The following is a 26,228-nucleotide window of genomic DNA, read 5'->3' as shown; positions in this document are numbered from 1 at the left end:
ATAAGGTAGTGTTTTTTTGAAATACGCAATTTCTTTTGGCATTCCCCAGTGGTTAAGCTACAACATACGGCCGTAGCCATAAATTTACAAACTAAAACTGAAGTAGAGAGTAAGATCATGTTAACGCGCGTGTTTTAATATGTACCTAAGCCGCGCAGCCACCGTGGGTGTAACCCAACCAAGTTTACCAGAATATATTGTATTACACTAATAATGATGATAAAATTTATTAAAATGATAGTACTGACATAGAACATTTATTTGCACGAGGTGGGCTGGCCCTGGACCGATTACATTTTCTGCCTGACAGGTAAAATTAATTTGTTCCTTCAATGTTGATGCGTTTACTGTTATAATTTGCTCATTTCCTGACATTTTTTGAGAATCTTCATACCATATGAATCTGAAAATAAAAAAAATCTTTCCATTTTACATAATATTTATCTTGAATGCGTGATAAACACCGGGTTAGATACGTACATAGTAATATACCTGGCTACATTGTTCTACCTTGAGACTAGGAGGCAAATAATATGTTGATTAAACATATAATATGCTTACTAGTACGTATCGTATTTGTAGAATTGTGATGCTTAGCAAAATTAAATCAATTCTAATGTTTTTTTCAATACAGTTTGTTCAAAACATCGTTTTTGGGGTTCAAGTGAGTACTGGTTCGAGTTAATTAATTTAGCAAAAGACAATTATTGTAAAAAAATACATTTATTTTATTTATAAGGAGCATTATTTAAGATATTTCTCATATAATTTTTGTACGGTGAAATGATATACACATAGTTAATATATACCAGTGGCGAAGGGTGGGGGTAGGCTGTTAAGATACGAAATAAATACTGCACACTAAACTTTATCTGTAATACATATTCTTAAATCAAGAAAAACCAATAATTACGACTGAAAAATTGTGCACTATTTTATCCATAACATACATTAACTATTATGGTTTGGTTTAGGCAGGTTTTAATTTTTTTTTAAAACTAACCATAATCATCCGCGATTTGTATTCTTAGTTCAATGACAACAAGAAAGTATGACTGACAAAGTTTAGTGTGCACTATTTATGTCGGATCTCAACAGCCTACCTCCACCCTTCGCCACTGATATATACCTATGTTGTTTGATTTATTTGGATAATGTAATACACAATTTATTTGAATTTAATATTATTACCTATTAGTTTATTAAAAATAATAATTATTATTATTAATCATGTTCACCTGTTTGTTTTCGGGTTTCCTTCATCATTAAGGGTACAGGTGAGATTAAAATTATGATTAGCGAAAATCTTTCGAGGCGAATAGGTGAGAATTGGTAGTCCAGGCTTATCTTAAATAAGAAATACAACTATTATAATTAGATGCGTATGAAAAATCATTCTCATAATTAGAGTAAGTATAAGTATAGATATGACAATTCTTAATTATAATAGATGCACTCAATCTTTTTGTTGGGTCTGCCGAATGGTTCGGTTCGAACGGGTTCGCTCAAAAATGAACATTGACATTAGAAACACTGCTCTAACGCCATTACAATACAGGTAATATTGCTATAAATTCCCGATGCGTGATATCGCATAATGGAAATTGCGTGACGTCTACCTATACATGCGAATGCGCGAATTTACTTGCTAGCTACTGTATTGAGTGCGTCGTCCATTAATAATGTCATTGGATACACTACAGTAATCGAATCAATTTTCGATTTTTTATTGTATATCTATTGTAAATAAAAATATAAAAAGAAAAAAATGACCTTACATCTGATATCAACATTAACGCCGGTTGAGTATGATGCTGACCATCCCATTGTGTTTTGCAGAGCACACTTATATTTTCCAATATTATTTCTTGACGCGTTCTTAATAATTAGTGTTGGGTCTTCGGGGGTTAGAATATCTATGAAGGTTTTATCACTATAAAGCCTGAAATTGAAAAATGACTAAAACCTTTAAATAGCAACCTACTAAACTAATTTTTAGTTTGTAATTTTAATTTACAGCTCTGATCTGCAGTTTACGTTTACACTGTGTTTCCCAACCTTATTTGTGCCATGCCTTACTTCAACGCTTTAAAAATCTCCACCCCCCGCCCCTATCAAAATTTATAGTCAACTAACAAAATCTGAAAAAAAAATGAATTTCTTTAAATAAAAAATGCACATAGGCAATACGATTTTTAATTTAACTTTCGTAAATAAGTACCTAGGTACCTATGTATATTATATTTGGTCAATTTTAATCTTAACTCTCCACAGTTTGTGATATCAAAACGATTTCTTTTTTTCACCAACAAATCATTTCATGGTTGCAATATCAAAAACATATTTTCGGAAATGCGTTTTTGAACAAAAAAATGTACCAAATATTAATTCAAATTGCCCCCGGTGGGGCGTACGCCTCACGTTGGGAAACACTGGTTTACAGCAATCATTACAGACTTGTCAAACTCTTTTCCGACCGAGGAATATTTAAGGTGAATGCTCTAGGTAAAGTTGTTATCGAAAAAAAGATTATTAGTAAGTAAAATGTAATCAGTACGTAACTAAAAACATTAAAAAGACAAATAAACGTTACGAAATATGAATTCGTTAAAGAATCTACTTTTATTCTTACATCACTAACTATCACCTAGGGGAAAAATACCAAGCCTGCAATTTGACACAATGTATTGATCATTTACGTTTTATAGTGTTTTAATTAATCAATATGTACGTAATAGCCCTTAATCAGGAATGAAAAATATTTTCATTTCAGCACGCATATTACAATTTTAAAAATGCTTTAAATGGGATATCATTATAATAAAGTATGTTTATAATTGAAATGGAGATGTTAAGTTTTCTCTAATGTGTTAAGAAATTTTGGACAATTCATATTTTTGTGAATTTTATATTTAATTATATAATATGGTTTTTTCTAAAAAAATATAAACATTTATAATTAAAAATTCTTCTGGTACTGTTCGGTTATCAGGAATACAGCGGAAAACACATTTTGAAAATACCCGATAGACTCGATTATTTGTTAGTTTGGGTTAGTTTAGGTTAGGTTAGGTTGGGTTAGGTTAGGTTAGGTTAGTGTGACACCCCCGTATGGTCCCCATTTGGGTGTGTCTTTGTGTACCTGGAGACGCCCGAATCGGTATCAAAGCCAACAAATAATAACGGCTGATTGCGAAAATAATTAAATAATGTATAATACCACTAATAAATAATATCTGACCGGCAACATTGTCCAAAAAAAACACGTATGGCAACGTCGCATTGTGCACAGCTCGCGAGTCCAACGGTTTTTTTTTTTTGGCGGGCAGATCGCGACAAGCAGCAAAATCGCGAACGCGTACATTTTGCGCTCCGTAGAATTAAATGATAAAAAATGTAACCATATAGTATATATTAACACCAAATAAACCTCGTCGTTTCCGAAACCATTCCAGTGTGTCAATTATCCACCTTCATCCCAAATACAGACGATAAAAAAGAAAACTAAAAATAAAAGTGACAGTTGAGAAAAATCCACACATATCAAAATGGAGGGGAGTGATAAGTGGCCCCAGTCAACGTGGGACTACGCTTCTTGATTTTGATCGTCTGGAATCAAGAAGCAGGTGGAATTTCTTTCACCCGGACACACAACCCTGAGATCCAAACACCGGAATAGGAAACGGCGAGGAAGAAACATCCAGAGGCTTGCCTCTGGTGGCGCTCAACAAAGTATAATAATAAGCAGTAGAAAGAGGATGCTGCCAAAGCCAAGCCAGTGAAGAAAAGAGCAGAAACACCCGGATTGCGAAGTCATGGCTCCCGATGTACTCCCGACCAACTGCATCCGCCAGCGAACTTGGCCCACGGACGAGTGTATCGGGCAAGACCCTGGCTCCAACGAGGGAAAACGGCATCAAATGCCCTGCATCATCAGCCGCTTGAGCCCTCTTCGTCAACAGCAGCGTGTCTGTGAGCCTTGCAATCAGCCCTGGCCCAGATGCACCATGATGAAGAGAGCTACAAAGCGGCCTTCTTCAGCTGAGCAAAGCAGCCTCCATCAGCGGAAAGCAGCCAAGCAGCATCCTCAGCCATTAGCATCATAGATTAGTTAGTTTTAAGTGTTTTGTGTTTGGAAGCGATGTATATTAAGTTATTTCAGTGCTCGAAGTGGAAAATTTTACAACCCGGAGCAGTTGTATGAGGCAGAATGGCATTCCGGTCCATTTCGGGCCTTGATATATTTTTAAAATTATTTTTATAAACTTTAAAGTCATTTTAAGTATAAAATTAAGTTTTCGCATATTATATTAGTATAATATCAGTGCAGTGCGTGTAATTCGATAGCCGCGGCAGGGCAAGCGAGCAAAAAAGGGGGTCGAGTAATGTGCCGGTATGCACTTTCGTGAGGGATCGACTGATTTTCGGACGGTCGCTGTTGGGAAGGCTGGGTGCGACGTCCTCTCTCAGCATCCGCCCGTACGGTAGGCCTGGGAGCCGCGAACCACTACGCCCACAAAGCGGCGTAGTGCTGCATCCGAAACTCTCCGTTTGCCGACGGTCCGAGGGTGTTGAGAGGGCTGGGCGCGACGCCCTCCTCTCTCAGCAGCTTTACGGTGGGCCCGGGAACCGCGAACCACTATGCTACAGTGCTGCATCCGAGTCTCTCCGGCCGCCGACGTACCGGTGGGGCTTCGATCCTTCAACGTCTAGAGACGCAACCACCCCTTATCAAGCCACCGCACTGTCCAGTTACACACGCTATCGTAATCAGCCCTTAGTTGGCCCGACCCCATTCGGGCCTTTCCAGAGAGGTGCGCTTGTGACACCCCCGTATGGTCCCCATTTGGGTGTGTCTTTGTGTACCTGGAGACGCCCGAATCGGTATCAAAGCCAACAAATAATAACGGCTGATTGCGAAAATAATTAAATAATGTATAATACCACTAATAAATAATATCTGACCGGCAACATTGTCCAAAAAAAACACGTATGGCAACGTCGCATTGTGCACAGCTCGCGAGTCCAACGGTTTTTTTTTTTGGCGGGCAGATCGCGACAAGCAGCAAAATCGCGAACGCGTACATTTTGCGCTCCGTAGAATTAAATGATAAAAAATGTAACCATATAGTATATATTAACACCAAATAAACCTCGTCGTTTCCGAAACCATTCCAGTGTGTCAATTATCCACCTTCATCCCAAATACAGACGATAAAAAAGAAAACTAAAAATAAAAGTGACAGTTGAGAAAAATCCACACATATCAAAATGGAGGGGAGTGATATTAGGTTAGGTTAGGTTAGGTTAGGTTAGGTTAGGTTAAATTAGGTTAGGTTAGGTTAGGTTAGGTGAACCTAACAAATAATCCAGTTTATCGGCTATTTTCAAAATGTGTTTTCCGCTGTATTCCTGATAACCGAACAGTACTTCTATTCTTCTTTATGCTGCATAAGAGAAACCTTAATGAAATAAATTTTAATGATACCTAAACATAACCATAAAATGATATGTAATAATAAGATGGGATTCTTGAACAAATGAACTGTAGTAAATTTCTTCCGATAGGTTCCTTTAGAATGAAGAGTATTCGCCTTGATTCCAAATTCGCCAATATCAAATAAATTTGATATATTTTTTATTTGTTTCTTTTTACAGTGACAAAACTCCCAGGCTTGAGGAATTTACATATTAGATTATGTAAATATATTTTGACCTCACCTCAAATCGAACCCCGAACTCCCGGATGGACGACCAGCGCATTACGCACTGCACCACGAGAGCCGCATAGCTGTTGGTTAATTTTGTCGTGATTGGACACCACACAGCATTATTTAAAATAAATGTTTGTACTTGTGCATTAATTCTAATGGGGGAAAGGTTTACAAACAAATGTAATTTACTTGCTGTTGAACCTATGTCGGTTTGTACAAAGGCTTGACTTGTAAGATGTTTATTCGCATACCTCCTATCCACATTGTGTGTTCGTAGGATTCGTTAGAAATGGACTCAATGTCATGTTCATTATTATTTGGGTACATACCATTTGATTTTAGTTAAATTTTTTGGATTGGCATCATAATCACAAGGCAATGAAATGTCTTCAAACTCTTGTATTGTAATGCTCGAGGTATTTTGTATTGAAATTATTGGAGCATCTGTAAACATAACAAAACAATCAAATTAGGTAATCAATCAAAAAACAAAATATTATTATCGTCGATTTTTTTACTAACAAGAATCCATCATTGTCGCTTGGTGTACAATAAACTTTATATGATATATATATATGATGAGTAAATATTTCTATAATTAATTAAATAAAGTCATCATGATAAAAAATCGATGTGTGTACTTATGTACGCGCGTTAGAAGTTATACTTATTTGGCGTAACAAAACAAAAATAGTTATTGTATTGCACCAAAATTCATCTTTGCCATAGAGCGGTATAATCGATTCAGAAGTGCCCATGATGAATTAATAAAAAAACAAATTTTATTGACGTGTTATTATAATTATATTCATTTCGGTCTCAAGGGTATTTTATCGATATAGGTACCGTCAGCAATATTATTATGCATGCGAATAAATGTACTTACTTTGGAAAAAAAATCTCAAAACCTGTGCTATTTCGACCATCTTTGCTTAAACAGATGGCTGTACAACTATTTTCGTTAACAAAAACAATTTATTATAAATCAAAAGTAAAACATAGCCTATTTAATGGTTTAACTGAAACGTGATATTGGCTTTTGTGATGAAACATAATAATTATTATTGTCTTCAATCATCATAAGCCGCTAATAAACAAATTGACATGAGATATACGACAAATATTAACCTATACTGTAAAAATATGTATTTTTGTGTATAAAGTGTCTAAATTTTATAAATTTACAACATAAGTACCATTGTTTGAATTATTTACCAACTCAACATTCACAAAATTTATTTATTTATTGATATATAATTTTACTCATAAATAATACTTACATAAATATAGCCTCAAATCTTGATACACAATCTTGATAATGAAAAATAAATATACACTACAATATAAATAAAGTTTTATAAATATAAATTAACAGTGTAGAATGTTATAATAGTTATAAGAATTAATAAACATAATAATAAATTGTGTTGTATTGTGTTGTGCGCAACTTTGTCACAAGCCAAAAATACACTCTGATCTGTTTTTCCAAACGCGCCAAAAGAAGTATAACTTCAAAAATACTCACAATGTACGACGAATTGTTTTTCATTACTCAGTTTACTCCACCCTGTTGCGGTTTTCACTTTGCAAGAATAGTTTCCAGCCATATTTTTGTCAATATTTTGGAGTTTGAGAGTATCTCGTTCAAGAGTTGTACATGAATAATCATCTGAAAATAATGAAACTATCTATATCCCTTGTCTCACTCTCCAAAGTTGGTAGGTATATCACACACCAACTACTTCGATAGCGCTTCCCTCCTCTCCTTTCGATCCTCAGCAATTACCTGTCGGTCCTGCGGGTCTATTCTATACAAAAGGCGACTATCGACCGCTAACGTGCTAACGTGATAATGTGTTAGTATTTGTTGCATACATTTTATATCGAAATATTATAATTGTAATTGTATTGTAATCAGTTAATCAGTCAAAATTGTCTCTCTCTCGCTCTCCCTCTATCGCTCATGCTCTAAATATTAGCACAGGCAGGGGGCATGCCGTTAAAATATATCATTTATTGCAACAATTAATACCGGCTAATTATAATTGTTACAATACGTGTTAATAATTTGATACAAACATACCCTAGTTAGCGGTTTTAGCGGACGAAAGCAGCCTTTTGTATAGAATAGACCCGCTGCATTCACGTAGAATGTGCACGGTTTATTTAATATGCCCATAATCTAATATAAATATGTGTTATGGACCATGTTCGACCCTAATGAGATCATAATATGGGCCTCCACAGAGTAGAGGTTATTATTAAAAAATAAATGTTTTTACGAGAAATGAATGTTAGCCACTTGCTCAACATATTAGGTCCATACTCTGACTCCAAACACACATTGAAAAATAATATGTATATTTTCCAGACCCAGAATTCGAATCTGCGTCCCACGACATTATAATGTATATAATAGTTATACAATTAATTAATTAAGGTAAAATCATACCTATTTTTTCCGGGCTGCATAAATGTTCGCTATGATTTATCCCATTGTGTAACCAAATAACTTCCTCGAACTTTTTCGGATTTCCACTTACTAGTATACAACTAAAGGAAACTCCATTTTTATCACCGAGTTTTACGGGTTGTTCATTATCAATGATTAATTCAACCTGTGGTGTGGCTGAAATTGATTAAGAGCATACGTTACACTTTTTAATATATTGTGTCGCTCAGAGAAATATTTTTATAATATTTAAACACACATTTAACTATATCGCTCAAGGTAGTGAGCTGAAATATGGCAGGAATAATGTTCTCAATCTAACGACAATCTATTGAGAAATAGTCCTTAGTAATATTAAGTTAAGCCGATAATTTTACGGTATGTCTCAGTACCTCTTTTGATTTTTAAAAAACCTTTTCTAATTTCACATAATATAATCTCTGAAATCTTAATGGTTTGAATAGGTACTAAATTCAAATTTATTGCTGTTTTTAATAATATTTTTGAATTGGAATGATTTTTTTTTAACTATTATAATTACAATCGAATGTGGGAAAAAAAGATGTACGAAAAGATGTACGAAAAGATGTATGAAAATTTATGACGTCTCGCGTGTTAAAAAATAAAGTCAACTACTCACGGACTGATTATCAATTATCGTAAGTAGTATATAAAAATTGCAATAATTTATGTTTTGTAGATCTAATTTCTAAATAAATCAAAAAAAATAATAGCTATATTATAAAAAACTCGATAATAATATGATATAGTAGCCGGACAGAATAGATAAATCTCGTTTTATAAAAATATTAAAAAATATAATATATCCTTACGATTTACAGATATCTTTTGAAATAATCGTAGATTGTTTGATTTATTATATTTGCTGTGAAAAATACTGTTTAGAACCTCTGCAATTTTTTGTCACTGATTCTTGAATAATCTTAAAAATATATTGTAAATTGCCACTGATTTTACTATTTTTTAATCAAATAAATAGCACGTAAGATTTAAGAATGTAGCAATCTTTATTGAATATAGCGCAAGTAATCAATCTTGAAATTCAAACATTTTCGTGTCGTTCGTACAGTCAAAGTATTTGTGCAATAATATCACACACACGTCCGTCTATACTTTGGTACTGCGATGGCAAACGGTTATGTTATAACTTCTGTTTACACAATTTGACAGGAGAGCAAAAACAAAGTTTTGAAATCAGTGTGACAAGAGTTAGTTTAAAAGATATTTTGAAGTATTTTATATCAAAATAAGCGCAATTAGCATTCCAACACAAACCTCAAATCATTTCTTTTAAAAAGTTTGATTTTTTATTTGTCTTGCATTTTAAGCAGATAAAATTTATCTTTTTGCCATATCAACTTTTTTGCACATTTGGTCAGATGCAGATATTTTTTAACGTTACTTTGTGACCTATAATAAAGTTGCAGCTCTAATATTTTTTACCCTCGCAATCCAAATTTACATGTTTTGATTTAATTACTATGTTTCATTGCCTGTTCATAGTATATGTACCAAAAATTTCATATCTCTAAGTCATTAAATTCAAGTCAAAACTTCATTCAATATCTGCACATATTTCAACACAGTACAAAAATGTGAAAGGTAAAAACTTCAAAGCTGATTTTCTCTGTTTGATGTTTTTTGGATTGTGGCAGTTTAGTTGCGATGGTGCGATTTTGCCACATTAAAGAATGTGCAATTTGAAACATATTGAGAAAGAAAACTTAAACAGTGTAAAAAACTGCAGTTATAACCGTCTGTTATCAAAGTACTGACTTGTACACGTGCTATACAAGTAACGTTTACAGTTGATATTTATGAAATTTAAATTAATTAAAATTACCTATATTTTTTGATTAATACAGTTTTGTTACATGAAAATTGACAGTGACGTCCCGTGGGGGTAAGCAGATTGAGCGTCGCTTGGGGGCGGCAAATCGAGAAGAATCATTAGGCATAGAAATCGGTACCTAAACTTAGTAACAACGAAAATATCTTTCCATTAAAAAATTCAGCTGGTTGCAAACAAATTGTACCTATTAATTAGGTACTATAAATGTTTTAACAGTGATTTTTTGTTGGGTTCGCGATGTTTAGTTTACTTCCGTTGTCTTTGGATGTCACGTTCTTGGTGAACAATAATGACACGTGCATACCTAATTTAAAATTTATCCAAATATATTTACCAGTCACTCGTGAGTTTTGGAAGTTGTCAAGTGTATTTTTAAATGTACCTATCTGAAACTGTAGATGCACAATATAGTCTATTGAATCAGAGATGGCATTTAAATTGGATTTAGTGGTATATATCTTGTTAGTAATGTATCCATACAACACATTTCTTAGATATTGGAGTCATGAAACGATGATAAAAAGTACCGTATAAAAAATGTGGTGGCATTTTGGCACTGCCTATGGGCGGCATTTTGTCTAGGGACGTCACTGAAAATTGATCATGAAAATGAAAAAAAAAACTAATTAAGATACATAAGGCATAGGTCCAAAATACAAAGGTATTGATGACTATTAATTCCGAAGATGGTGTATAGTCTGAAACAACGACTTTGTTAAAGTAGATTGAACAAAAATAACTTAGTTTCAAAACAATTACACAGTAAAGGCACGTGATATTAATTAATATAATTTGTTCATTAATGGGCGATTGTGTTACATTCTGTGGGTGCTAGCAATATCATGGTCAGTGATGTGAAACTGGAGTGCCTTGAGGCAGCGTTCCGGCACCTATCCAAAGAGTTTTCATCAATACATACAATGTTATACGCAATAGTTTTGAGTTACGTGAATAAAGAAAATTATGTCTTTCGTTATTTTTAACTTAGAAACAATCGAGACTGGATGCAAAAAGCGAGGGACGTGAATGATTTGTTTAATTCCAAAGTGACTGTGGGAAAATGTATTGACCGTCACTTCGTTTTTTGGTCTATCGATAATCTTTGTCATTGTTATTAAAGAAAATTTCGGTATGTACCCATCACGATATAAAAACACATGCTTTTGAAAACATGGTGTGTAAAACTCCCACCTCCGCACCCGTTATGTATATGCAGCCACGTCATACGCGGCCGCATAACATAATCCTTACGTGTGCCAGTTGAAAGAATTTAAGCCCTCATTTTGTCCCGAGCAGAGCCGCACGGGACTGGTGATGCAACCTTGCACCGAAGTGCGAATGCATGATGTTAATTTATATGGCAACTATTAGAGTGACTTTAATTTGAAGAGTCGCAAGGGGAGTCGAGAGTGTCCCGCTCCCCGTACGCTCTGGCGAATTTAGTAAAGGCCGCAAAATTTGCAGCCACGTCATACGCGGCCGCCTAATATAACCCTTACGTGTGCCAGATCAAAGAATTTAAGACCTCATTTTGTATCGAGCAGAGCCGCACGGGACTGGTGATGCAACCTTGCACCGAAGTGCGAATGCATGATGTTAATTATTTATATGGCAACTATTAGAGTGACTTTAATTTGAAGAGTCGCAAGGGGAGTCGAGAGTGTCCCGCTCTCCGTACGCTCTGGCGAATTTAGTAAAGGCCGCAAAATTGGCCTCGGTTGCCACCTTGTCCGCGTTTCCTATTGGGCCCGAATGGGGTCGGACCCGAGCAAACAACGTTCGGGGCCCATAAGTGAACAGTCCCATAGGACGTGCTCTGCGTCTTGCTGGTCGTGTCCACATGAGCAACCCGACCCATGTCTTGCCAAACCAAACCCCTGCAGTTTGGCCGCAAAGTTCCCATGGCCAGTCTTTAGTTCCCAGTTCTCCAGTTCTCCAGTTCTTTAGCACTACCTACGTTCTACGCCATTGTTCAAGGTGGTGTAGTAGTAGATGAATAACATAAAAATGCGAAAGTCAGTCACCTGTAGACTAAAACGTTGAACGAAGTTTTGCTATAATATTATGCTTTATTAATTGTCATGCTATTTAACGCAAGAAATACAAAGCTCACCATGTCTTCAAATAATGCCAATATTGACTGCGCGATTCGTTTCGGTGCGTGACAAATCTTAACGCATATTATGATAAAGACGTAAATATCGAAAATAACATACATTTTTAACACGTGTTTAAGTACATCCCATATTTCTCCACACTCGAGAATAATACCATCTTACAGCCACCACTCATTTTTTTATTCAGTGTTGGGGTCCAATCTGTGCCAGGGACATCTGATGTGGCCAAATTTTGAGTAGGTAGATATTTTATTATACTGATAAAGGATAAAATACATTTAAATGGAAGTAGGTACTGACTTAGAACACCTATTTGCACGAGTTCAGCTGCTGGCCCTGGACCAATTAAATTTTCTGCTTGACAAGTGAAATTATTTTGCTCTTCCATTGTCGACGCGTTAACTTCTATAGTTTGTCCACTTCCCACAATTTCATGAGAATTTAAATTCCAAATGTACCTGAAAATAAATATTAATTCCTATTTAGATACCTACATATCATTCATATAAACAGGAAAAACTATTGACCACGTGATATTCATTGAAGTAACTAAAAAATAAATCGGAATCCGCGAGTCTGTTAATCTGTCAAAAATGATCATTTATTATCGTGTGACGTTGTGAACGCTAGGTGGCTCATGTAGTGTATAAAGTAATCTGGAGATCAAAAACGAAAAATGTTTCAATTCAAAATATATACTGGTGCTATATTTTTAGCAGTTTTAGAGTTTAGCAGAAGTTAAATTCATCAAAATAGTTTTGTGACAGGCCAAAAGATCTATTGAGATATCGTTCTGAAGACGAGTGTGGACTTTGAAACTGCTTTAACATAAATAACAAACCATCATAACATAGTGGATTCAGCGCATCTATTCTATACATAAGATAGCTATCTAAGGTAGGTTTGTATCGAAGTATTAGCACTTATTGTAACAATTGCAATAAGTTGCCAGTCTAAACAGTCAAAACTATCTATCTCGCTCTAAAATTTACCACAGCCAAAAGAGGTGCTGTCAAAACATAGCACTTATTGTAACAATTACATCTAACTTATTGTAACTGTTACAATAAGTGCTAATAGTAATTACTTCGATACAAACTTACCCTAGATAGCTGCCGTAGTGGCCGAAAGCAGTCATGTGTATAGAATACATGCGCTGGTCAGGTAAATGCACATTCAATTAATACACTAATTGAACTGTGCTAAATATGAGTAGGTATGCATTACCGTATGACAAAATTCAGCACTTATTATTTTATTTATTACTAAAGTAGATACTAATATAACGAACTCCTTACACAAATAAATAATTTATTTGAATATTGAGTAGAATTTCGTATTAATTATTATTAATAACCAATCTCACCTGTTTGCTTTTGGGTTTCCTTCATCAGTAAGGTTACAAGTGAGATTGATAGTCTCGTTGAAGTAAATATTACGTCGTAAATAAGTGATATGTGGTTGTCCAGGGCGATCTAAAAAGATACAACAGTTATGATTACGGAACAAAAATTAGATCGGGAATTTAGGTATTTATTAAATAATACGCCCACTGTGGCCGCGCGGCTTAAGCGTTGGACTATCACGCCGTGGGTCCCAGGTTCGAATCCTGGGTCTGGCAAGTACACATATTGTTTTCCAATTTGTGTGTGAGTCTGGGTATGGACCTAATAGGATGAGCAAGTGGCTGACATCCATTTCTCATAAAATACAAAATCTGTTAATACAAACCTCTACTCTGTGGAGCCCCATATGATCGGACATGGTCGAAAAAAAAATTAAATAATATTATTATATACTTGGGATTTTCGATAATTCTAACGCAATTTTTTTTTTGTATTGAATTGTTTATTACTAATGGACGCTTTGACGATTTTTATTTATACGTCAACACACGTTTTGTTAAAAAACAGGGATCTTTTCTGAATGTTTTCTACCATACACAGTAATATGAAGTATGTATTGTGTATAAGTGTGTAAGTGAAAATGTACCAGATAAGTGCTAGTTTAATACTAAAGCACGTAAACACACTAAAAATGTATGCAATATAATTAGGGATTGCAATACCGGTATTCCAATATTTATCAATACCTAAATATCGGTTTTTTAAATATAAAATGTCGGAATTTTTGGTATTAGGAAATCACACTCGTTTAGATTTTTGAAAATCAATTATAAGTTATGTGCTGCTAAAATGCAAATATATTGAGTGAATCCAACAGAGGTGAAAAAATAATAAAACAAATTTAATCAAAAATATATTTATATAAGAAATTGTTGCGATGAATTATCACAATATTATTTCTAAATAGAAAACATCCGTCACAAAAATGTTCAATTATTATATAATTATTATTGATGACTGTACAAGCGTTGAATTTAAGAAGCTTTTCCTGCAGCCGGACGTATTTGCACTTAATGAACTTTTGAGGGCTTTAGTTAAAATTATCAATATATTCAAATTATTTGTAAAAAATCACTAGTTCTACAATTATTATTATGATTAATTGATCAATATATATTTTTAAATGTCAACATAATAAATGTAGGTATGTAGGTTTTTGCTTAAAAATAATAATAAAATAAAGAATAATAACTATATTTATTGATAAGCACTTACTTCTGTTTTTTTAATGTTTAAGAAATACCGGTATTAATACCGGTATTTAATCGGAAATATCGAAAAACTGGTATTGACAATTTCATTCAGCGTTGCAATCCCTAAATATACCTAATACAACAATATAATATTATTTAGAAATTTGGCACAATTAAAGGGTACACGGCAAAATCATTAGGCTCATTGCATTTTTGAGATTTAAATGCCAATTTGTTTAACAGAGAAAGTGCTCAATAATAGTATCATTAAAACTAGCAAAAACTATTTTCTTGCTTTATAAATGAACGGACAAGAAAGTGTAGTCAAGGCAAAAATCAGCTCTTTGTGTATAAAACTGGACAAAACGTGGGATATGTTTTAATTACTTTTTTTTCAGTTTTATTATGTTTCAAAGTAAATGAGAAAGAATGAGAAAGAGTGGCTTCAAAAAGATTTTTTCTATTGGTTATAATATATTTTCTCAGAAGTATTTTTCAAAATAATGTATGTACAACTATTTTATTGAGGTCGACATAGTAAAAATATACTCACAATGTACGACGAATTGTTTTTTAATACTCAGGTCACTCCACCCCGCTGTGGTTTTCGCTTTGCAAAAATAATTTCCATGCATAGTTTTGTTAATATTTCGGAGTTGGAGACTATCTGGCCCGTGAGTTATACATGAATCGTCATCTGAAAATAAAAATAGCTATAATGTAGTCCGGTGGGAAAACTAAATAATAATATTGTGCAGTTTTGTATGAAAATGTAAAATTTGACAAGATAAATAGGAATATTCAAATAATCGTTTTCAATATATTGTAATTTGTCCATTTCAAAAATTTACCCAGTAGAAACACAAAAAACGACAGAGACTTTGATTATTATCATCTGATTTGATTGACTTTCAGATCAGACATATATTTCTCTATCTATATCTCCGAAAGAGAGGGGTAGAGTGCAGATTAGCTTTTCCAATGTAGCACCCTCACTTCTTTCTGTATTCTTATATAATTTATTAACCCTCAGTTCTGTACTTCAAATTCCTATTCACAATTTATTGTGTGTATCTATTTTATATTTCTTGATTTGACCGTAATATTATGTAAGCATTACAGAGTAATACTTTTTTCTTCTTTGACCATGTCCGTGCCTTGGTTGAAACTAGGGAATCCAATCCCGAGCCAAAATTCTGATCCCCGGATTTCGGGATTACAATTCCTGGTCCCGGGATTGGAATTTTTTTCCATTGTTAAAATAAATATTTGTATTTACAAATATCATTGATAAAATCGGTTAAAAATAAATCTAGTATAATTTATACCATTTAAGACATTTATTGTTAATATTGTATACGTTCAATCTTGGAAATAAACAAGTTTAATGGAGTAAATAATATTGTAATATAAATAATAATGTAAATTTTATACGAGATTGCTGTTTCTGATAGTAAAGACTTTATAAATGGGTTAGCGAGATTTAAAATAGTAAAGCAAATCATGGTTTACTTATGCCCTTTCCGCTTCATAAATCTAATTAGTCAGCCAAATATGAAACTACAGTAAAACGTATGAGATCATGGTGAAATTACTTTTTTAATAGTTCGAAGCATTGTTTTTTTCCAATCTTTCTCATTTGTATTAATTTATGTGAAAAAATTAAATGAATCGGCAACTTACTCATGGGTATAAATCAAACATCATTCAAACTCAGTTTTTTTTTTAATGTAGTTATTTGTTATTAAAAGTATTTTTTCTGTTATATTTTCGTTTTTATTTTATTTTCCATAAAAATTGATAAAAAAATCAATCCCGAAAGTTTCGGGATTATGTTTATCAATCCCGGGATTCATAGGTATCGAAAATAGCTCGGGATCCCGGGATTGGAATCCCCAGTTGAAACATATGTATACTACAGGACGCCTCCAAGAATCAATAGTAATCATTTAAGATATACAACATACCTTCTCGATTTGGATTGCATAAAGGCCAGTTAACAGTTTCCTGATCGTGTAACCAAATAACTTCGTCGAAATTTTTCGGATTTCCACTTAATAGTATGCAACTCAAGGTAACTCCATTTTTATCACCAAGTGTTAAGGTTTCTTTATCCATGGTCAATTTCACACGCGGTAAGGCTGAAAGTTTAAAGAACATTACTATTATCAATAATGCCTATATCATTTGATACAATTTTGATAACATCTATATAATATAACACGTTTGGACTAACCACGATTGTCCATTATCATTTTCCGAGCTACACATGATCAAACTCCTTGATTAACTAATACGATTATCTTTCAGAACAAGTCTCGCGAACCTGGTAAGATTAGAATAAAAGGTGAAGAACGAAATCGTGAAGAATAAAGGATGTAATATATTATCTAAATAAAATGTACAAAAATGTAACTAGAAATGTAACTGTATGCAGAAAATTTAAGTGTCAATAAGGACAAATTAATACAAAAATCAAACAAAGCTATATTCACTGTTTAAATTGTGACACCGAATAAATAACACACAAGAACACTTAAGACTTTTTTTTAAACGATTTATTTTGTGCATTCCGGGTTCTAATACCATCCTGAGCTAGCTGTTTGAACCCAGGATATCTCAGTAGGGAGATGAAATTTGGCAGATATGTTATCCTCAGTCTGACAAAATTTGACTACATAGTTGCCATCGATCTAAAGTGGACGTTTTTGTCCAAATATCTATTTTTTATGAAATAATTAAAGTTGTATGAGTAAACCCTAGGTAATAGACCACAATGTCTATGAGCATGTTCAGAGTTTCGAGTGCTTACTTCTTGGTACTACATATCTGACCATGGCCCCCACAAGGGGGGGGGGGGGGCTGACAGGGCTCTAGCCTGGGGGCCAGAGCTTAGAGGGGGCCCGGCGTGGCAAGTCGACCAGTTAAATGAGAAAAACACACCACAAATTTGTTCTAACAGTAATAAAAGTCGCCTGCGGTGCTAATTTCCTAAATGATTATTAACATTTACAAATATGTGTCACGCGTATAATTTTGTTATATAATTATTTTGTGTGTTTTCTGGTGAATATATGGCGAAGGGTTTCATGTTACTTGGGTACCTATCACAAAATGAGGTCGCGATCAGTGCTTCGTAATATGCTGAGTGCCGACAACTCAATAAATCAACTGGATTCATTTAAAAATCGGTAAAAATACACAGAATACCCTTAGCCCTAGGGTTCCGTGGAAACCATTTGGGGAACACTGCTGTAAAAAATCACACTGCCCTTAACCTTAGCGATAGGTAGGGGAGCCCGTCATAGATCCTAGCCTGGGGGTCCGCTTTCGGATGTGGGGGCCATGTATCTGACGTAATATAACTTTGAGTTTTTTGTATGTCCATCCAAGTTTTTTCTTCTTTTTCTTTCGACCATGTCCGATCCTAATATAATCATATGGGCTTCCACAGAGTAGAGGTTTGTATTAACAGATTTGGTTTATTACGAGAAATGGATGTCAGCCGCTTGCTCAACCTATTAGGTCCATACCCTGACAGATACAAATTGAAAAACAATATGTGTACTCGCCAGACCCAGGATTCGAGCCTGGGACCCACGGCATTATAGTTCAACGCTTAAGCCGCGTGGGTGTAACCCAACCAAGTTTACCAGAATATATTGTACGAGTATTACACTAATAATGATGATAAAATTTATTAAAATGATAGTACTGACATAGAACATTTATTTGCACGAGGTGGGCTGGCCCTGGACCGATTTCATTTTCTGCCTGACAGGTAAAATTAATTTGTTCCTTCAATGTTGACGGATGAAGTGTTATATTTTGTTCTTCTCCTGACATTTTTTGAGAATCTTCATACCATATGAATCTGAAAATAAAAAAAATCTTTACTTTTTACATATTTATCTTGAATGCGTGATAAACACCGGGTTATATATGTACTATCACTTCCCTCCATTTAGCGTGTGAATTTCTCAACTGTCACTTTGTGTTTTGTTATGGTTTTTTTTCGTCTGGGTTCGGGATATGAAGGTGGATAATTAACACACCGGAATTATGATGGAAAATGGCGAGTTTATTTACGTTAATATTATAATCGTTACATTTTTATAATTTAATTTTGCGGAGGACGAAATCGGCGTGTTCGCGATTTGTCCAGCAGGAAGCTTCTCCCGCTCAAACAAAAACGGTTACCTTTTTGAGCCGTGCCATTCGTATTTTTTTTTGGAGAATGTTGCCGGTCAGATATTTATTAGACAGATATTATACATTATTTAACTATTTTCGCAATCAGCCGTTATTATTTGTTGGCTTCGATACCGATTCGGGCTTCTCAAGATACACAAAGACATCCCCAAATGGGGACCATACGGGGTTGTCACAGTACATAGTAATATTTCTGGCTACATTGTTCTACCTTGAGACTAGGAGGCAAATAATGTGTTGATTAAACATATAATATGCTATGTATTTGTAGAATTGTGATGCTTAGCACAATTAAATCAATTTTAATGTTTTTTTCAATACAGTTTGTTCAAAACATCGTTTTTGTGGTTCAAGTGGTTCGAGTTAATTAATTTAGCAAATGACAATTATTGTAAAAAATACATTTATTTTATTTATAAGGAGCATTATTTAAGATTTTTCTCATACAATTTTTGTACGGTGAAATGATATACACATAGTTAATATATACCAGTGGCGAAGGGTGGAAATAGGCTGTTAAGATACGAAATAAATACTGCACACTAAACTTTATCTGTAATACATATTCTTAAATCAAGAAAAACGAATAATTATGTCTGAAAAAGTGTGCACTATTTTGCCCATAACATACCTTAACTATTATGGTTTGGTTTAGGCAGATTTTTTTTTAAACTAACCATAATCATCCGCGATTTGTATTCTTAGTTCAATGAAAACAAAAAAGTATGAATGACAAAGTTTAGTGTGCACTATTTATGTCGGATCTCAACAGCCTACCTCCACCTCTCTCTACTGATGTATACCTATGTTGCTTGATTTATTTGCACACAATTAATATATATACAATTTATTTGAATTTAATATTATTACCTATTAGTTTATTAAAAATAATTATTAATCATATTCACCTGTTTGCTTTCGGGTTTCCTTCATCATTAAGGGTACAGGTGAGATTAAAATTATGATTAGCGAAAATCTTTCGAGGCGAATAGGTGAGAATTGGTTGTCCAGGCTTATCTTAAATAAGAAATACAATTATTATAATTAGATGCGTATGAAAAATCATTCTCATAATAAGAGTAAGTATAAGTAGAAATGACAATTCTTAATTATAATAGATACACTACAACAGTAATCGAATCAATTTTCGATTTTTTATTGTATATCTATATAATTATCTATCTATTAAATAAAAATATAAAATGAAAAAAATGACCTTACATCTGATATCAACATTAACGCTGGTTGAGAATCTTGACCATCCCACTGCGTTTTGCAGAGCACAGTTATATTTTCCAATATTATTTCTTGACGCGTTCTTAATAATTAGTGTTGGGTCTTCAAGAGTTAGAATCTCTGCGAAGGTTGTACCACTATAAAGCCTAAAATTGAAAATTGACTAAAAGCTTTTAATAGCAACCTACTAAACTAATTTTTCGTTTGTAATTTTAATTCACAGCTCTGCTCTGGAGTTTACGTTTGCACTGTGTTTCCCAACCTTATTTGTGCCATGCCCTACTTTAACGCTTCAAAAATCTCCATCCCCCGCCCCTATCAAAATTTCATAGTTAACTAACAAAATCTGAAAAAAAATGAATTGCTTTAAATAAAAAATGCACATAAGCAATACGATTTTTAATTTAACTTTCGTAGGTAAGTACTTACCTAACTATGTATATAATCGGTCAATTTTAATCTTAAATCTCCCACAGTTCGTGATATAAAAACTATTTATTTTTTTCAGTAACAAATCGTTTACAGATGTAAGAATGTTCAGTAACAAATGTTTGTACTTGTGCATTAATTCTACTGGGGGAAAAGTTTATAAACAATTGTACTTTAGTTGCTGTAGTTGGTTGGATAGTTGGTATACCTATCTAGGTTTGTACAAAAGCTTGACTTGTAAGATGTTTGTTCGGATACCTCCTATCTAGGGATTGCAATACCGAGTGAATATATCAATACCGGTATTTCGGTATTTCTTATTGAATACCGGTATTCGTCAAAACATATTATAGAAAAAAGTACCTACCTATTAAAAATTGCGACTATTATTTTTAAAAAAAAACACTATTTCATAGCAACCTAAAATATCTACTTACATATTTTATAATATTGATTTTTATCAATATGTATAGATAGTAATATTTTGGAACTGCTAATTTTTACAAATAGGTACCTACTATAAGTCCGGGTACAGGAAAATGTCTCTCAAATTCAACGTTTGTTGGATGTATATACTATCAACAGTATCAACGTTGGATCAATAGAAAAATTGGAAATATTCGCCATGAATATTTTCTTCTTCGAAATAATAATGTTAATTCATCGTGACAATTTGAGGGATTTTGTTTTAATATTACTTAACTTTTGTTAGTTTCAGTCTTCAAACAACTTCTACACCAATTTTGATATACAATTTATAGTACTTAGTAAGTAATGAAAAAATAACATCAAATTATTTTCGAAAAACATAAACGTGTATGCTTTCTTAATACCGAAAATACCGGTATTCTTTATTTTTGAAACCGGTATTTCAGTATCGATTAGTAATTGAATACCGGTATTGCAATCCCTACTCCTATCCACATTGTGTGTTCATAGGCTTTGTTAGAAATGGACTCAATACATGTTCATTATCATTTAAAAATTTAGGTACATACCATTTGACATTAGTTAAATTTCTTGGATTGGCATCATAATGACAAGGCAATGAAATATCATCAAACTCTTCTATTGTAATGTTCGAGGTATTTTGCATTGAAATTATTGGAGCATCTGTAAACATGACAAAACAATAAAATTAGGTACTTAAATACTTATTTAAAAAACAAAATATATGAAAACTTTATATGATATAGATTTGAGTAAATAGTTATATCATTAATTAAATAAAGTCAACATGATAAAAATACTCACAATGTACGACGAATTGTTTTTCATTACTCAAGTTACTCCACCCTGTTGCGGTTTTCACTTTGCAAGAATAGTTTCCAGCCATATTTTTGTCAATATTTTGGAGTTTGAGAGTATCTCGTTCAAGAGTTGTACATGAATAATCAACTGAAATTAATGAAACTATCTATATCCCTTGTCTCAGTCTCCAAAGTTGGTAGGTATATCACACACCAACTACTTCGATACCGCTTCCCTCATCTCCTTTCGATCCTCAGCAATTACCTGTCGGTCCTGCATTCACGTAGAATGTGCTCGCAGTGGCGGCTCGATGACTTTCTAGGTGGTAGGGTTTAGCCATTCATTATTAAATATACATACCTGATTACTTTCTCATATTATACATTATGTACCAAGCTACTATTAATTAAGGTAAAAACATACCTATTTTTTCCGGGCTGCATAAATGTTCGCTATGATTTATCCCATTGTGTAACCAAATAACTTCCTCGAACTTTTTCGGATTTCCACTTACTAGTATACAACTAAAGGTAACTCCATTTTTATCACCGAGTTTTACGGGTTGTTCATTATCAATGATTAATTCAACCTGTGGTGTGGCTGAAATTGATTGAGAGCATACGTTACACTATATAATATATTGTGTCGCTCAGAGAAATATTTTTATAATATTTAAACACACATTTAGCTATATCGCTCAAGGTAGTGAGCTGAAATATGGCAGGAATAATGTTCTCAATCTAACGACAATCTATTGAGAGATAGTCCTTAGTAATATTAAGTTATGGCGATAATTTAACGGTGTGTTTCGGTACCTCTTTCGATATTTAAAAAACCTTTTCTAATTTGACATAATATAATCTATGAAATCTTAATGGTTTGAATAACTACTAAATTCAAATTAATTGCTGTTTTTAATAATATTTTTGGATTGGAATGATTTATTTTTTTAACTATTATAATTACAATCGAATGTGGGAAAAAAAGATGTACGAAAAGATGTAAAATGATGTATGAAAATACGACGTCATGCGTGTTAAAAAATAAAGTCAACTACTCACGGACTGATTATCAATTGTTGTAGTATATTATAGTAGTATAGGAAAATTGCTATAATTTATGTATTGTCGATCTAATTTCTAAATAAATCAAAAAAAATAATAGCTATATTATAAATAACTCGATAATATTGTGATATAGTAGCCAGACAGAATAGATGAATCTCGTTTTATAAAAATATTTAAAAAAAATTGATACGTAACTTAAAAAAATATATAATATATTATAATAAATGATATATCCTTACGATTTACAGATATCTTTTGAAATAATCGTAGATTGTTTTATTTATTATATTTGCTGTGTATTGAAAATACTGTTTAGAACCCCTGCAATTTTTTGTGTCACTGATTCTTGTATCATCTTAAAAATATATTGTAAATTGCCACTGATTTTACTATTTTTTAATCAAATAAATAGCACGTAAAATTTAAGAATGTAGCAATCTTTATTGAAAATAGCGCAAGTAATCAATCTAGAAATCGTCGTTCGCACAGTCAAAATATTTGTGCAATAATATCACACACACGTCCATTTATACTTCGGTACTGCGATGGCAAACGGTTATGTTATAACTTCTGTTTACACAATTTGACAGGAGAGCAAAAACAAAGTTTTGAAATCAGTCTGACAAGAGTTAGTTTAAAAGATATTTTGAAGTATTTTATATCAAAATAAGCGCAATTAGCATTCCAACACAAACCTCAAATCATTTCTTTTAAAAAGTTTGAATTTTTATTTATCTTGCATTTTAAGCAGATAAAATTTATCTTTTTGCCATATCAACTTTTTTGCACATTTGGTCAAATGCAGATATTTTTTAATGTTACTTTGTGACCAATAAAATTGCAGCTCTAATATTTTGCCACAATAAAGAGTATACAATTTGAAACATTTATCATCAAAGAAAACTTAAAAAGTGGAAAAAAACTGCAGTTATAACCGTCTGTTATCACAGTACTGACTTGTAAATGTAGTAGACGTGTTACGTTTATAGTTGATTTTATTTATGAAATTTAAAAGAATTAAAATTATATTTTTTGATTAATACTGTTTTGTTACATGAAAATTGATCATGAAAATGAAAAAAAAACTAATTAAGATACATAAGGCATAGGTCCAAAATACAAAGTTATTGATGACTATTAATTCCGAAGATGGTTTATAGTCCGAAACAACGACTCAGTTAAAGTAGATTGAACAAAAATAACTTAGTTTCAAAACCATTACACAGTAAAGGCACGTGATATTAAATAATATAATTTGTTCAATAATGGGCGATTGTATTACATTCTGTGAGTGCTAGCAATATCATGGTCAGTGGTGTAGTGAAACCGGAGTGCCTTGAATCAGCGCTCCGGCACCTATCCAAAGTGTTTTCATTAATACATACAATGTTACACGCAATAGTTTTGAGTTACGTGAATAAAGAAAATTATGTCTTTCGTTATTTTTAACTTAGAAACAAACGAGACTGGATGCAAAAAGCGAGGGACGTGAATAATCAGTTTAATTCCAAAGTGACTGTGGGAAAATGTATTGACCGTCAATTCGTTTTTTGGTCTATCGATAATCTTTGTCATTGTTATTAAGAAAATTTCGGTATGTATCCATGACGATATAAAAACACATGCTTTTGAAAACATGGTGTGTAAAAACTCTCACCTCCGCACCCATTATGTATATGCAGCCACCTCATACGCGGCTGCCTAACATAACCCTTACGTGTGCCAGATCAAAGAATTTAAGCCCTCATTTTGTCCCGAGCAGAGCCGCACGGGACTGGTGATGCAACCTTGCACCGAAGTGCGAATGCATGATATTAATTTATATGGAAACTATTAGAGTGACTTTAATTTGAAGAGTCGCAAGGGGAGTCGAGAGTGTCCCGCTCTCCGTACGCTCTGGCGAATTTAGTAAAGGCCGCAAAATTGGCCTCGGTTGCCACCTTGTCCGCGTTTCCTATTGGGCCCGAATGAGGTCGGACCCGGGCAAACAACTCCGCTCGTTCGGGGCCCATAAGTAGACAGTCCCACAGGACGTGCTCTGCGTCCTGCTGGTCGTGTCCACATGAGCAACCCGACCCATGTCTTGCCAAACCAAACCCCTGCAGTTTGGCCGCAAAGTTTTCATGGCCAGTCATGCTTTTGAAAAGTAGGGATTGAAAAGGGGGGTTAGTAAGATGCTTTAGTAAAACTGGAATCCGGTAATATTTTCTTTAGCACTACCTACGTTCTACGCCATTGTTCAAGGTGGTGTAGTAGTAAATGAATAACATAAAAATGCGAAAGTCAGTCACCTGTAGACTAAAACTTTGAAAGAAGTTTTGATATAATACTGTGCTTTAATAATTGTCACGCTAATTAACGCAAGAAATACAAAGCTCACCATGTTTTCAAATAATGCCAATATTGACTGCGCGATTCGTTTCGCTGCGTGACAAATCTTAACACATATTATGATACAGACGTAAATATCGAAAATAGCATATATTTTTAACACGTGTTTAAGTATATCCCATAATTCTCCACACTCATGAATAATACCATCTTACAGCCACCACTCATTTTTTTATTCAGTGTTGGCGTCCAATCAGTACCAGGGATATCTGATGTGGCCAAATTTTGAGTAGGTAGATATTTTATTATACTGATAAAGGATAAAATACATTTAAATGTAAGTAAGTACTGACATAGAACACCTATTTGCACGAGGTCAGCTGCTGGCCCTGGACCAATTAAATTTTCTGCTTGACAAGTGAAATTATTTTGCTCTTCCATTGTCGACGCGTTAACTTCTATAGTTTGTCCACTTCCCATAATTTCTTGAGAATTTAAATTCCAAATGTACCTGAAAATAAATATTCATTCCTATTTAGATTCCTACATATTAATTTAAACAGGAAAAACTGTTGACCACGTGATATTCATTGAGGTAACTAAAAAATAAATCGGAATCCGCGAGCTTGTTAATCTGTCAAAAATGATCATTTATTATCGTGTGACGTTGTGAACGCTAGGTGGCTCATGTAGTGTATAAAGTAATCTGGAGATCAAAAACGAAAAATGTCTGAGTTCAAAATTTATACTGGTGCTATATTTTTAGCAGTTTTAGAGTTTAGCAGAAGTTAAATTCATCAAAATAGTTTTGTGACAGGCCAAAAGATCTATTGAGATATCGTTCTGAAGACGAGTGTGGACTTTGAAACTGCTTTAACATAAATAACAAACCATCATAACATAATGGATTCAGCGCATCTATTCTATACATAAGACAGCTATCTAAG

General features: G+C 33.5%; 1 protein-coding gene across 1 annotated transcript in view; it reads right to left on the bottom strand.

Moving 5' to 3' along the window:
- LOC147066745 (B-cell receptor CD22-like) overlaps positions 1-26,228 on the bottom strand; it is a 41,738-nt gene that overhangs the window by 13,007 nt on the left and 2,503 nt on the right. The window contains exons 3-8 of the mRNA XM_085954670.1: positions 25,635-25,792; positions 19,876-19,984; positions 18,475-18,629; positions 16,723-16,896; positions 13,523-13,631; positions 12,457-12,614 (exon numbers count right to left, since the gene is read on the bottom strand). Coding sequence (XP_085810796.1) covers positions 12,457-12,614; positions 13,523-13,631; positions 16,723-16,896; positions 18,475-18,629; positions 19,876-19,984; positions 25,635-25,792 — 863 coding nt within the window. The remainder of the gene's footprint in view (positions 1-12,456; positions 12,615-13,522; positions 13,632-16,722; positions 16,897-18,474; positions 18,630-19,875; positions 19,985-25,634; positions 25,793-26,228) is intronic.

The sequence above is a fragment of the Rhyacophila brunnea genome, unplaced genomic scaffold (assembly GCF_057557595.1).
Source record: "Rhyacophila brunnea isolate RB1 unplaced genomic scaffold, BYU_Rbru_1.0 scaffold_4, whole genome shotgun sequence".
Lineage (NCBI taxonomy): Eukaryota > Metazoa > Arthropoda > Insecta > Trichoptera > Rhyacophilidae > Rhyacophila > Rhyacophila brunnea.
Note: the sequence above shows the minus strand (reverse complement) of the source record. Positions and strands in the feature narration are given on the sequence as shown.